At 51.0% G+C, this 15247-nt stretch overlaps 1 protein-coding gene across 3 annotated transcripts in view; it reads left to right on the top strand.

Annotated features, from left to right (window-relative positions):
- Positions 1 to 15247, top strand: part of SIPA1L3 (signal induced proliferation associated 1 like 3) — a 249248-nt gene that overhangs the window by 172739 nt on the left and 61262 nt on the right. For all 3 annotated transcript variants that reach the window (XM_039217712.1, XM_039217715.1, XM_039217714.1), the window contains exons 9-10: positions 3174 to 3750; positions 10939 to 11213. In XM_039217712.1, the coding sequence (XP_039073643.1) occupies positions 3174 to 3750; positions 10939 to 11213 (852 nt within the window). The remainder of the gene's footprint in view (positions 1 to 3173; positions 3751 to 10938; positions 11214 to 15247) is intronic.

Below are 15247 nucleotides of genomic sequence, written 5' to 3'. Positions count from 1 at the left end.
CTTTAACTGTGGATTAATGAATCCACATTCTTAATTAAAGGAGTAAGCAGTCAGCTTGCTGACTCACAGGTGTACTTGGCTTAAGGGAACAAGTACAGGGAAGTGAGGCATCCGGGAACCAGCAGCAGCAGCAGCGGGGAGCCATCACCCACCCCTTCGGCTTGATGAGGTTGGGAGAGGATGGGAGAAGTTTCTGGAAGCTAGAGAGAGCTATGGCTCTGGGAGAGGGGACACCAGGCAGGAGCTATGGCTGTGAGTTAAAGGATCAAGGACTCAACCACGGCCAAGCAAAAAGGCCATGAAGAAACAAATTTTCGAAGCTCTCTCTCCTGTCACCTCCCATCGCCTGCTGGTGCTTCCTGTTGGCCGAATTCACTGGAAGCCAGAGGGCATGGGAACCCAGGTGAAGGTGAGAGTCTTCAGAAACCCACCTTCCAGGGCACTGAGCAGGGCAGAGCACAGCAGAACCAGATCTGGGTGTGCAGATCATGAGGAGCCAGCCCAGGTGGGGAAAGATGAAGAGCACTAACATGCCATCAAGGCCCTGTGAGGCCTGGCCCATAGTGATCCTGTGAGCACCCCGCTCTTCGCTGTCTGGGCTCAGACCCCACAGCCTTGTCTTTCCCAGCCAGGCCTTGAACATGCAGTGCCCACTGCCTGCAGAGCCCTCCCCTCAGCTCTTACTCTGGCTCCTCCTCAGCCTCTAATCCCAGTATAATTATCACTTCCTCAGAGAGGCCCCCCTGGGTTCCCTCTGCCCGTATCAGGTCCTTCTGTTGTTCTGTCTGTACTTCATTCCCTTTTTTGTCTTTACAAATTAATTTGCAAGTGTTTAGTATGCCTCTCCTCTGGATTAAAAGCTCTGGAGGCCAGGGACTGGTGTATCCCCGATGCCCAAGAAAGCATCCCAGAAATGCTTGTCAAACAGATACAGGAATGTTACACTGTCCCCTTTGTCACGTTGGGCTTGGGAGTCAGAACCTGAACAAGCCTTAACACTGTCTTTGGGTTCCATGGAATATGCTTTAGTCAGGAATCTCGTTATTTAAAACTTAACCTATGGTGGGAAGTGAAGCATTAGGATGTCTCTCCTAACGCAGTACTGACAAGGTGAGGTTTTTGTGGAGAATGAATACAATATTCTTGAAGAAAGTCTCAGCACGCTGACTGCTCACTCCTTTATAGCAACCCATGCTGCTTTTATTTTTTTTTTAATGTTTTATTTATTTCTGAGAGAGAGAGAAAAAGACAGCATGAGCAGGGGAGGGTCAGAGAGAGAGGGAGATACAGAATCGGAAGCAGGCTCCAGGCTCTGAGCTGTCAGCACAGAGCCCGACGCGGGGCTCGAACCCATGAACCATGTGATCATGTCCTGAGCCGAAGTCAGACGTTTAATCGACTGAGCCACCCAGGCACCCCCCCATACTGCTTATAATCATCATCATGTAAATAGCATAGCTTACGGTGTCTCTGCCACCCTTTTAACATCTTCCATCCAGAGTCACCCCCCAGGGTGACTCCGGGAGGCGCTGTAGCGTCTCTGCCTGACTCTAGAAATTGGATGCCCTGTAGCCACCTGAGTCTCCACTCAATTTGGTCATTGGAACAACATATCCGAGATACTCCGCAAATCTCCAGATTTGACTTCTCAGCAAATCTCCTGCCACCTCCCAGCTCAGGGCTGCTTCCCCCTGGAAGGCCTCTGTGGCTGGGGCGCCTTCTCACCCCTCCTCTGTTCCTTGTTGCATGTCTCCCACTGACCTGTTTCTGGCCTGTCACGGATTGGAGCAGGAGGAGGAAATGGGCGGCAGGGGAGCGTCCCTGGGACTGTGACCACAGCTGACTGCAAGCTCTCTGGGCTCTCGAGGGCTCCCTGTCCGCCCTCCTGGTCCCCCAGGCTCCTCTGGACTACAGGGTCACCTCAGAGGCCCCTGCTGCTGGCAAGAGTGGGTGCAGAGATGATGGAGCTTGCTGTCCAGCTTTCTCCAAAGATGTTCCTCCCAGCAGGCTCCCCTCTCTCTGTAGTTTGCGTAGGGGGTGAGGAGGTTCACCAGTTTGGCAGAACGGGTTTTAGATTATTTCCTTTTTACTTTATCACTCAGTCAGTTTCATTTCTGTCACAATAGCACCTCTGTCAAAACTGAAGTGGGAAGGGTGCCTTCTAACCTCTTGTTACAATGAATTTTCAAAATAACCCACGTAGAGAAGATTTACAAAGTATGTTAAACAATGTTACACAATGTTTGAAAGAAGTAAGTCACGTAAATGGTTCATAGCAGTCAGGTGTTCCCACAGTAATGCTGCATAACAAACTATCCCAAAACTCAGTGGTTCATAAAATTAACATGTCTCTCTGGCCCACACATCTGCAGGTCTGGCTGGCCTTGGCTCCCAGCCACAGGTTGGGTCCAGGTCTGTTCCAGGTGTCCCTCATCCTTCTGGGGTCCCCATGGCACACTCAGTTCCCGGAGAAGGCAGGAGCGCAGGAGGCGAGCCCACCTCCCCACCCATCACATTCCATGCCTTGCTCGAAAGCCATTGGCTAAATGAAGTTATGTGACCAGGCCCGGGATCAATGGGGTGGGGATGTACCTGCCCTTGATGGTGGCAGTGGCGAGGGAGGAGTGAGTCTTCGTCAAACTGTAATCTACCACACAGCTTATATATGTGTAAGATGAAAATAACTGAAATGGAACAGCGGTAGGAGAACTCTTTGAACATCAGTGGCTGTGCTAACATCTACTGTCTAGGAAGTAAAAAAATGCATGTACATGCCCTAAGGCTGTCGAAATTTTCCAGTCTAGCCAGCAACTTACTAGTTAGAGTAACTTTCCATTCTTAAAAAGCACACTCCCAGGGGCGCCTGGGTGGCTTAGTCGGTTGAGCGTCCGACTTTCGCTCAGGTCATGATCTCGCGGTTCGTGGGTTCGAGCCCCGCGTCGGGCTCTATGCTGACTGCCAGCTCAGAGCCTGGAGCCTGTTTCAGAGTCTGTGACTCCCTCTCTCTCTGACCCTCCCCTGCTCACGCTGTCTCTCTCTCTCTCTCTCCTAGAAATAAATAAAAATGTTAAAAAAATAAAATAAAAAGCACACTCCTGTATCTGATCCCATGTTTTCTTCCTAAAGGGAATCTCAAGAGCCTTTTTTTCTACCATCTCTTTCTCCCTCCTCAGTATGGCTGTGACCCGATCCAAAGACGCTCCTGCTTTCGGTCCCCCCATCCCCAGCGGAACTACATTCCGCAAGTCTGATGTCTTCAGAGACTTCTTGCTGGCCAAAGTGATTAATGCTGAGAACGCCGCACACAAGTCCGACAAATTCCACACCATGGCCACCAGGACCCGCCAGGAGTACCTCAAGGACCTGGCTGAAAACTGCGTCTCTAACACACCCATTGACTCCAGTGGCAAATTCAACCTCATCTCCCTGACCTCCAAGAAGAAGGAGAAGACAAAAGCGCGGGCAGGTGCTGAGCAGCACAGCGCAGGCGCCATCGCCTGGAGGGTGGCGGCCCAGGACTATGCCCAGGGCGTAGAAATCGACTGCATTTTGGGGATTTCCAATGAGTTTGTGGTGCTCCTGGACCTTCGCACCAAGGAGGTGGTGTTCAACTGCTACTGCGGGGATGTCATTGGCTGGACCCCAGACTCCTCCACTCTCAAAATCTTCTACGGGCGAGGGGACCACATCTTCGTGCAGTCCTCAGAAGGCTCTGTGGACGACATAAGGGAAATTGTCCAGAGACTGAAGGTAAGGGAGAGAGCTCAGCAGTGTACAGCACCTGTGGTTTGGCAAAGGCCTTAGGGAGCCACCCACCCAAGGCCGGTCAGGCCAGGACACTAACTGGCCCCAAGAGAACCAGAATTGTCACTTACATACTAGGGGGGCTTGTAAGCCCTGTGCCCTGAGTTCTTTCCAGGGCAGGTTTGGGCCAGTGATCCAAAGCTCTCCATTGCTGTCACCTTGTGAAGACAAAGAAGTATTTATTCACTCTAGATGTTGATAGAAAATACAAGTTTATGCTTATGTTCAAAATATAAGGGTACCTTCTGGAAGAATTAAAATAGAATGAAAAGCTTTCAGGCCACCAAAGGATAGGGCATATGTGGGGATCTGGGGGGGATAAAAGAAAGCACAGTATGAGAAACAAACAGAAAACGATACAGTGGGAATAATTCCACATCAGTAATCACGGTAAACGTGAGTGGTTTAACTTCCTCTCTTAAAAGACAAAGATTCAGTCTGGGTAAATTCTTACCCTAAACTCCTGGTAGAACCCTCAGACTCAGACTATTGGCCAAAGCAAGGGTGGCAGATTCCAAGTCGGGTGATGGCTTCGTTGGTGATGGCTTGAAGCACTATGCTAAGAAGTACTCAGGCCACATCTGAGTTCTGTGAGAAGGAACGCTGTAGTCAGCGATGGGCTCTTGGTGGGTTTAACAGGAGGGCAGGTCACAGATGTGAAATAGGGAAGGGGGCGTAACACGGGACACGGGTTCTAGAGTCAGAAGGCCTGGCTTCAAGTCTTGGCACTGCCACTGGCTGGCTGTGTGACCCTGAGCCAAGTTCTTAACTACTGTGTGACTCAGTTTCCCCATCTTAAAATGGGAACAAAAATTACCACATGTTGTGTGGAAGTTTTAAGGATTGGATGAGTTATGTTGCCCAGACAAGCTTGCCTGACTCAGCGGGCCATGACCTCCAGATCCCACTGGGTTTACCCTTCTGGGCCTTAGCACTGTCTCATCAAATTCAGGTTGGATCGATAAGGCCCTGCTCTCAGCTTCCCTCAGCCCAAAATTCATGCTCAGCTTTAGGTAACAATGCTAGTTTTAGGTATCAACACGGATGTGAGGTCAGAGAAGCAGGCCTCCGTCTATTTTGTTTACGTGCATATGTCCTATACATAGATCAGGACTGGCACATAGTAGGTGTTCAATAAATACTGATTAGTTGGTTGGTTGAATGAGTTGACTTGGACCCTGAGTCTGTGCTAATAAGCATTTACGTGCATGATGTCACAGTCTTTCACCACCCCCACAAGTGTAGGTACTGTTCTTATTTCCACTTGACAAGATGAGGAAATTAAGGCTCAGAGAGGTAGAGATACTCCCATAACACCACGCAGCCAGCAGATGGCAGACTGGGGTCTGAATCCAAGTTTTCCTGACTCCAGAACCTACCCAAAATCAGGACTGGTAGCTTCTCAGCATCTCCCCCCGGGTGTCTCTAAGCCCTGAAACAACATGTCCAAGAGCAAATTCCTGGTCTTCCTCCCCTGCCACCCGGAATTTTCCCATCTCCGTAAAGGGCAAGACCATCGCTCCATTTGTCGAGGTCAAAGGCCTCACTGTTCTCCTCTCACACCCACGTCCCATCTGGCTCTGGTGGACAGGCTCCAGCTCCCCCTCCCCTTCCACAGCCTCCCCCAGCCTCTCCTCCCTGGTCTCCCTTGCCTACACCTTGCTTCCCTATGCTCTGTCCTCAGTAAGGCAGCCCGAGGGGTCTGATCCCATCACCGCTGTGCTCAAAACCGTCTGCCCACCCTAGGCAAAAGCCATAGTCCTTGCAGTGGCCCATGAGACACCACGTGATCTGGCTTCCTGTCGCTCCCTCTGCCCTGGATCCACAGACCTTTGCTCTCCCCGAGTATGCTAGGCAGGCACCTGGCCTTTGCACTGCCTGTGCCCTCTTGCTGGAGCACTTTAGTCACGTGTCATCTCATCAGGGAGACCCCATATGTAAAATTGCAACCCCGCCCCCTCCTCAGCTTGGCCCTGAGCATACTCCACCTGCTTACCCTGCTTTAATTTTCTCCATAGCACTTACCACCACACGAAGTGTGTTTCCGAATTTGTTGTTACTGCTCTGTCCTCAGCACTCAGGCCTGTATGCAGGAGGCACGCGGTGAACTTGTACTGAACGCATGGCTACCTCACTACCCTATGGGTATAGCAAGAGCCAGCATTTGTGGAGGGCTGTCCGACCCTGCTCAGTGCCTTACACAACTTGGCATTTTTTTCCTCACAGAAGCCCGGTGGGGGAGATACCATTATCATCCCCACTTCACGGATGAGGAATCTGGGGCCCAGAGAGAGTTAAGTACCTGGGTTCTTAACCACAAGAGGATTCTTCCTTGTAAAACCCTGACAGCAGCTCGCATTTCTTGTGCAGTGACCATGCCAGGCACCGCACCAGGTTACACATTTTACCCGCATCCTCTCTGTGCCACTCTGTCCCGTGCCCACCCCCGAGCCTACTGTTGGCGCAGCGTTTTGCAGCCCATTACTGCAGCCCTCCTCACAGTCACAGTGCCCCGAAGCCCACTGGGGGACCAGGTGGCCAGGGAGTCATGATGTAAGCCATCCTCTGCCAAGAGACAAGCCCCTTTTAAATGACTCATGATGGCAAGTCTGTCTGCTTCCAAAGTCCTCCAGGGCGAGGAGTCCCTGCCCTCCCCAGCAGAGCCAGGAGTCAGACATCCTTCATTTGTTAAGTCAGCAAGTCTTATTACGCGCCTGCCTCGGAGTCGGGTGCCGCTGCGACACAGCAGTGACCATGGTGGGCCCTGGCTGCCCTCCCGGGGCTCACTCCTGAGGCAGATACAGAATAGGAGTTACAAGGGCTGAGAGGTGAGAGAGGAAGTATTGAGGACGCCAGGGAACCCATGGTGGGGAGAGGCCTCAGCCCAGGTTGGATGCAGTCCCCGGACATGCTCAGTTGGTTACCAATGCTGAGCATTCAGAAGATTTCACAGAAGCATGTCTTCCTGCAGATCTGGCTGTGCGGGGTAGGTGTTCGCACAGGTCAGCCAAGACAGGGCCACGAGTGCCCCTCTAGCTCACAGCTCCACCGGCTTGCATCTGGTGTACACTGCCCGCCAGGGACCCCAGCTCGTGAGCCTGGGATGGGGGACTCCCTGAGGAAGTAACTTTTAAACTGAGAGTAGATCAAGAAGTAGGAACCATCCTGGTGAAGAAAGAGGGGGAAATAACTGGGAGCAGCAGGGAATACAGAATGGAGGGTAAAAGCAAGATTTAAAAAGTCAGGTCTGTACAGGTCTTAACATCTGAAAGATAAGCAGAGCAGTTGTACCTGCCTCATCCGTGAGATACTGGGGACATTGGGCATATGAAAGGCTTAACGAGTGCCTGGCATGCAGAGCTCAGTCCCCAGGAAGATTATCTTAAAAGGGGGCCTGGGGCAGGGTGACCACATGGCCTGGTGGAGGGTCCTCTGAATGGATGCGTGTTTGGTCTCGGAAGGTGTTCCCTGCGCCATGGGGCCTCTCTGGAGTCTTGTAGCGTCAGGAACCCTTCTGTTCTTGTGGGGATTCCTTTGCTTTGTTAGGGAAGCAAAAGGGACAGAACTATCAGGACATTTAAGAGACCAGGGGTACTTGGGTGGCTCAGTTGGTTAAGCATCTGACTGGTAACTTTGGCTCAGGTCATGATCTCATGGTTTGTGAGTTCAAGCCCCTCATCAGGCTCTGTGCCGACAGTGCAGAGCCTGCTTGGGATTCTCTCTCTCTCTCTCTCTCTCTCCCCCTCTAACCCCCCCCCCCAATCTCTCCCTCTCTCTCTCAAAATAAATAAACTTTAAAAAAAGCTTTTGGGGTGCCTGGGTGGCTCAGTTCATTAAGTGTCCAGCTTCAGCTCAGGTCATGATCTCATAGTTCATGGGATCGAGCCCCACATTGGGCTTTTTGCTGTCAGAGCAGAGCCTGCTTCGGATCATCTGTCCCCCTCGCTCTCTGCCCCCTCCTCTGAAAAATAAGTAGACATTTAAAAAAAAAAAAAAAGGTTTTTAAGAGACAGCAGCCACAGAGTTCCATTACCAGCTTTCCCCTCTCTATCCAAAACGATCTAAAACAGCTATAGTGGGTCACTACAGGACGAGCTGCTAAAAGAAACTGAGAGATCCAGTGGCTGAAACAAGGTGGGAGTTTCTTTCTCTTGTAGTTAATGCCCAGGCCGCTCAAGGTGGCGGGGACAGCTCAGGGACGCACACCCCTTCTGTCTTGTGGCACTTCCTTTTCCTTCCTTATTGGTTGGTATGACTCCATATCCACGTTCCTGTCTACGGAGAGGGAGAATGCACGAGTGTGGGGGGCAAGCAATTTTATTTTGAAGAAAACAAACTAGAAATTCCATCCCTTCCACTCCTGTCCTGTGGTCAAAGCCAATGTCCATAGCCAGCTGCAAGAGAAGCTGAGACCCGGGGGCCTCAGCCGGGCGGCCGCGCGCCTATCCAAATCTGTATCACTGTGGGAGGCTCAGTACTGGAAGGAGGAAGGGAAGAGCGGAGAAGGAATGGCAGTCATTAGTCTTGCTGAAGCCTCTGGGGAAGGTCGGGCCCTCCCCGTGCCCCCCTGGGCTGGTGTGGCCTCATCGGTTAGGGGCACAGACATACCGGACATTTCTCTGTAACCCACAACCAGATTCTGTGGCCACAAGGGTGACTGGCTTCGGGGGGAAGAATTTTGACTCCCCAAGCAGAAGTAATGGGCTAGGATGAGGTCAGTCACAACATCCTCCCTTGATGCATTGAACACCAGGCTTTCCTCTGCAACCAGGTTTTCAAAACTTTTTAATTATGGAAAATGTCTAATATACACCAAAGTAAAGAGACTCACCTAGAGAACTCCTAGGCCTTCACCAATTCTCTGCAGTTAGCAGCCAGCCCGTGGCCAGTCTTGTTTCTTCCTTCTCTCCCTTCCCTTCCCCCTGATTATTTCGAAACAAATCCTAGACATCCTATCATATCATCTGTACACATTTCAGTATTTATCTCGAGAACACACAGACACCCCCCCCAAAAACAACCGTCTCGTCATTGTCATACATAAAGAAAGAACAATAATTCTTTCTTGGCACATGAACAAGTTGTGAAATCAATTACTGGGTCTCGATCAAGAATTTTCAAGGTCAAGGGGCGCCTGAGTGGCTCAGTCAGTTAAGCGTCCGACTTCGGCTCAGGTCATGATCTCACAGTTCGTGGGTTCGAGCCCCACGTCAGGCTCTGTGCTGACAGCTCANTTATACTGAATCTGTGGCTTTTAGTGTAAGACATTGTTTTGGAAATTTAAATACATGAAATAAGTTTATGGGTGACATAGTTTGAACTTTCAATAACCCAACAAAAGTGTGCAAGTCATTATACATTTTTTTCTGACATTATTTTCTCAGTGTACTACTCTGACCTAAAAAAAGGACAATGATTTGTTGGAAATCATAAGATAATTATAATGTAGACAGAAAATGAATACTTCTGGGTGCCTGCGTGGCTCAGTCGGTTAAGCGTCCGACTTCGGCTCAGGTCATGATCTCACAGTTCGTGGGTTCGAGCCCCACGTCAGGCTCTGTGCTGACAGCTCAGAGCCTGGAGCCTGTTTCAGATCCTGTGTCTCCTTCTCTCTCTGACCCTGCCCTGCTCACACTGTCTCTCTCTCAGAAATAAATAAAAAACATTAAAAATCTTAAAAAAAAAAAAGAATTTTCAAGGACAATGTAGGAAAGAAGACACAGTATTGCAGTCCATCCCTGTAAGTAAGGATAAGTACTGCTTTGTGGGGCGTTGTCCCAGTGCCACATTTGTCCCCCACTTTCCAGGTTCTCACCCTCTACATCAAATGTGGTTAGGTCTTCAGGTGAGTCCTTTCCCATCCATACTCTTCGTTTCCTGCTATCTGCACTCAGGAATGAGATCCATTTGGACTGCAAGGAATATTTGTGGGCATATGGGTGTGTGAACGCATAGAGGGGTTTGTGACATAAAACCTGCTTAATGTGTGTCGTGGCCAGAAAAATGAAAGCCACCATTGTAACAGGTACGTCAAATATCCTAATTTCTAGCCAGGGAAAGGCTTCTCATAGGCAGTTTGAACTATTACACCTTCTCTTTCCTTAATGCAGTTTTAGGAGAGGGCAGACAGATCTCGACGTGACTTGTTTAACAGCCATAGCCGTGGCTCGTTAGGTTCTTTCCTCTCAAGAAAAGGAGGGAGTCCCTAAGGACATGCTGAGTGGCCAAGGTCCTCTTCGGCGGGTCGTCCTATCTCCACTAGTACAGAATCATGGCAAGAACCACACACACACACACACACACACACACACACACACACACACAGGAATAAATTGGAAGCAAGGCCTTTTGCAGTCTGGCCAGCTCTAGGCTGGAGGACGGTCTGAGGAGATGGGGAAGGGGTTTGTGCCTCTGAGGATGAGGTCATGAAGTGAAGAATATGCCGCAAGCCCCCAGCCAGGAAAGATCCCAGGATCTCTGGTCGGTTGCCTCTCCGGCTTACTTTGTTAGAGTCGCTGTGTCAGGATAAAACAGTCGTGCCTTAAAACAGCAAAGGTCTATCTGCTGCTCACACTACCTATTTGTCTTGGGTTCAGCAGAAGTCTCTGCTCCACACTTGTCCTAAGTCTGGAACCCTAGCTGAGCCAGCAGCCACAAGGCGGAATACTCCTGGGGGGTAGCTGTGGCAGAGGGGAAAGGCCTACGATGGGGGGGGCGGGTTTCACACTGGCATTTAAATGCCCCAGCCTAAATGACATGATGGTTCCACTCACATCTCAAGTTGTCACCAAAACAAGTCCCAGAGTACACCTACCCCAAGGGGCCAGGAAGTATCAACCTGCTATAGCTGGGGAAGGAGGGAGGCCAGGGGCCTTTGGAACTTATGCACGGCTGCCTCCTGACCACACCGTCTCCGCAAGCTAAGCCACACAGCCACACATCCACATCTCGTCTTCAGAAGGCAGGGGTCCAGGCTGAGACTCGGGGGGTGCCTGTGCTTCTGCGCCCTGGCATCACTGGGAGGGATGGGGGTCAGCAGGGTCTTCGGCCCCAAAGTGGGGAAATGTGTACAGGGACCATCCCAAGCTGGCCCGCAAACAGCTTCTGAGGCTAGATCCTGTCTGTCACCTACAGGTCATGACCAATGGCTGGGAGACGGTGGACATGACCCTGCGGCGGAACGGGCTCGGGCAGCTGGGCTTCCACGTGAAGTATGATGGGACGGTGGCCGAGGTGGAGGACTACGGGTTCGCCTGGCAGGCCGGCCTCCGGCAAGGCAGCCGACTGGTAGAGATCTGCAAGGTGGCCGTGGTCACGCTGACCCATGATCAGATGATCGACCTCCTGCGCACCTCGGTCACCGTCAAGGTGGTCATCATCCCGCCTTTCGACGACGGCACGCCCCGGAGGTAAGGGCACCTGGCCTGTGAGGTGGGAGCCAGGTGGGGGTTGGCTCTTCCAGAGAGCCGGTGTGTGCCTCCCCCCCTCCCCCGCCCCAGCGCTGTCACTCAAGGCCCTTTCTCAGCAGGAAGAGCCATAATGGTGACCAGGTGAGAGTCCACAACTGTCGGGCACATACTGTGTGCCTCTTACAGTTGAAGCTCTCCAAATGCGTACTGTCCCGTTTAATGTCTGCAACAGCCCCATGAGGTGGGCACCCTTACTAGTTCCATCTTCTGGATGATGCACACAGCATTGAAAGCAACTTTCCCCAAGGGCACGCTGCACTGGAGTCACTCCTTCACATACTTATTGCGCCTCAACTGCGTGCGAGCTCCATTTGAGTGCGGGGGATACAGCAGTGATGAGACAGGGCGCCTGCTCCCTCGATGTTTGTGTTCTAGAGGGAGGGACAGGCAGTAGTTAGGTAGATATGATGCAGGACCAGGCAGTAATAAAGTTTCACAAGAAAATTAAGGGTAAATAAAGGGCCTGCCTCGTGGTGGGAGAGCTGCTTACATTATCAGGAGGGCTACTGGGTGGAAGCAGCCTTGTGGTCTTCTCTGGGCCAGAGGGTCAGAGTGTGGAAGAGGCTCCGAAGGGTGACTGTGAGTGTGTGTGACACGTACATCCATGCAGCACGGAGAGAGCAGTGTGGCTGGAACAGGGGTGAGAGATGGGGGCAACCTTTGGTGGAGCTTATGGACACAGCGACAGGCTCAGGTTTTATTCCACAGAAAGCGGGAATACAGCAGAAAGTTTATTTGTTTGTTTGTTTTACTGAAACACTTCAAACATAGTAACAGTGTACTGAGCCCCATTTCAGCACTTACCGACATACAACCAGTTTTGGAGGTTTTTTTTCAATCTCCGTACCTCCCTATCTTGAATTATTTCAAGCAGTCTCAATGCTTAGAATGTGCCTCGACTCAATAAGAACCTCTTAAGAATTATGATGATACTGGGGCGCCTGGGTGGCTCAGTCGGCTAAGCGTCCAGCTTCAGCTCAGGTCATGATCTCACGGTTCGTGGGTTTGAGCCCCGCGTGGGGCTCTGTGCTGACAGCTAGCTCAGAGCCTGGAGCCTGCTCTGATTCTGTGCCTCCCTCTCTCTCTAACCCTCCCCTGCTCACGCTGTCTCTCTCTCTCTCAAAAATTAATAAAACATTAAAAATTTAAAAAAAAAAGAATTATGATGATACTTAAAAATTTTAACAGTAAGTCAATATCAGCTACCCATCTGTGTTTACCTTTCTGTTGTATCAGATCTTTTTTATTTTAATCTTTTATTTACTTTTGAGAGAGAGAGAGAGACAGAGTGTAAGCAGAGGAGGAACAGAGAAAGAGGGAGACACAGAATCTGAAGCAGGCTCCAGGCTCCAAGCTGTCAGCACGGAGCCCGATGTGGGGCTTGAACTCACAGACCAAAAGATCATGACCTGAGCCAAAGTCAGACACTTAACCAACTGAGCCACCGAGGCACCCCAGAGACATCTTTTTTAAAACTTTTTTTTGGGGGTGCCTGGGTGGCTTAGTCGGTTAAGCGTCCGACTTTCCCTTAGGTTGTGATCTCGCGGTTCGTGGGTTCGAGCCCCGCGTCGGGCTCTGTGCTGGCTGCCAGCTCAGAGCCTGGAGCTTGTTTCAGAGTCTGTGTCTCCCTCTCTCTCTGACCCTCCCCTGCTCACGCTGTCCCTCTCTCTCTCCTAGAAATAAATAAAAATATATAAAAAAAAAAAAAAACAAACTTTTTTTTTGTGTTTTATTTATTTCTGAGAGAGAGAGAGAGAGCGTGAGCAGGGGAGGGTCAGAGAGAGAGGGAGACACAGAATCTGAAACAGGCTCCAGACTCTGAACTGTCAGCACAGAGCCCGATGCGGGGCTTGAACCCACAAACCATGGGATCATGACCTGAGCCGAAGTCGGATGCTTAACTAAGCCACCCAGCCGCCCTGAGACATCCTTTTTTTAAAAAGAATTGTTTTGTTGGGGTGCCTGGGTGGCTCAGTCAGCTAAGCATCCAACTCTTGATTTTGGCTTTGGTCATAATCTCACAGTTCCCCACATGGGGCTCAGGACAGAGCCTGCTTAAGATTCTCTCCCTCTCTCTCCCACTCCCCCCCACCTAAAGTTTTTTTTAAAAAATGTTTTTAGAAGAATTGTTTTGTTAATTAGGCTCCTGTTGTATTTGGTTGATGGGTGTCTTTAGGCTCTCTTAACCTATAAGTCCCCTCCCTCTTTTCTGTTCCCTTTGCAGTTTATTTTGGGAAGAAGCCAGGTCACTTGTCCTTTAGAGTTTCTCACCTCCTGGATTTAGCTACTTGCATCCCCCTGATGTCCTTTACCCTGTTTCTCTAGCACATGAATTTCCTGTAAACTGGAGTTTGATGTAGAAGCTTGATCCAGTTCTGGTTAAAATCCTTTCGGTAACACCACTTCCTAGGTGTGTGTCTGCCAAGAGGCACCATGTGTCTGGCTGGCCCTCCATGAGTGACCCTAAGGGCAGTCAGAGGGTTCAGGTGATGCGTCATCAGACATTGTCCCCCTCAGCAGCTACTCAGCATGATTGCCTAGCTCAGTTATTTTGTCATGCATCACGTGGTAACAATGATGTTCTCAATCCCATCATTCCTTCTTCACTTATTGGCTGAAATTGTTCTTAAAAGAATGTTCCTTCAGTAACTATTTGGCTACTCTGAGGTAATATTTATTATATGAAGAAGGCAAGGTAAGTGCAGCTTTCAAAATAATGAGTTGGTACCCTAGCAACCTCCAGAGGTAACCAGAGACAGAAACAGAGAGAGAGAGAGAGAGAGAGAGAGTCACTACCTTCCAAGTGCTGGAAACACAGCTGCACAGGAGGCAGTCAAGGCCTTGGCCCTCGTGACGCTACCGAATGGATCAGGGAAGGCAGACAATAAACAAGCAAATTGGATGATTTCACAGAGCAGAAGGGGGAGGCGGTTGAGCATAGGAGGGAAGGCAGGCTCTACAGGGAGATTACCTAGGTTTGAATCTTAGCTCTTCCCCATAGTAACTATGGCCCTGGGCTACTGGCCTCTTACCTTGTGCTTCGGTTTCTTCATTTGTGAAATGAGGACCGCAATAGGTCCTTTCCCCAAAGGCCGTTGGTAAGTTAGAGAAAAGCTTTATAAAGCACACAGAACAACAGCCCTTGGCCTGTAGGAGGCGCTGTGGAGACACCAGCGGGAAGATACTGGGTGTGAGACAGGGTGGTCAGGGAAGGCCTGAAGGTGAGAAGGAGCCGGAAGAAGGAGGAGGAATTACCAAAGTGAGGACAAAGGCCCTTGGCTTGTTGACAGACCAGAAAGGGGGTCAGGAGCCGAGTGAGCCAAGGGGAAAGCTGAGAGGAGGGGACCCTGAAGACCATATCCACGTGACCTCACAGGGCTGGTGTGATCCTCACTTTACAGATGAGCAAGCTGAGGCCCAGAGTAGACCTGTCACTTGCGCAGGGTTCCAGTACTGGGTACAGCTACTAAGTGAGCGACAAACCTCAAGCCAGGTGTCCGGGCCTCGCAGTTCTCCGCTGCCTGGAAAGCTGTGCGCGTGCCCAGTGTGGTTGCTCCGTCCGCACCTTCCCGCGTGCTCCAAGCTTGGTAGGGGGCAGCTCTGGGCACATCGAAACCCTTCAGCCAGGGGCTTGGCCACCCCTCACCCACCTACCCAGTGTCCCGGCCTTGGGACTCCAGTCTAACCCCAGGCGTCCCCTTCTCTCAGCCCTCTTGTGGCGCCACGGCCCGGCCACACCCGCACCAGGCTCTGCAGGGGCAAGTCGAGCCGAAGTAAGGCCGCAGGCGAGTTCCCCAGCAGACCCCCCCACCTTGCTTTGTACCCACACCCACACTTGTGCACACCATAAGCCAGCCTGCCTGTCGGATGACTCCAAAACTGGAGGTGCGTGAGAGGCCACAGAGGCGTCCCTGGACCTGCAGGTAGGGACCAACTGAAGCAGAAGTGAAAGTCTGCAGGTTCCCTTTTCCAGC

Source organism: Hyaena hyaena, unplaced genomic scaffold (genome assembly GCF_003009895.1).
Source record: "Hyaena hyaena isolate Hyena2069 unplaced genomic scaffold, ASM300989v1 scaffold_721, whole genome shotgun sequence".
Taxonomy (NCBI): Eukaryota; Metazoa; Chordata; class Mammalia; order Carnivora; family Hyaenidae; genus Hyaena; species Hyaena hyaena.
Note: the sequence above shows the minus strand (reverse complement) of the source record. Positions and strands in the feature narration are given on the sequence as shown.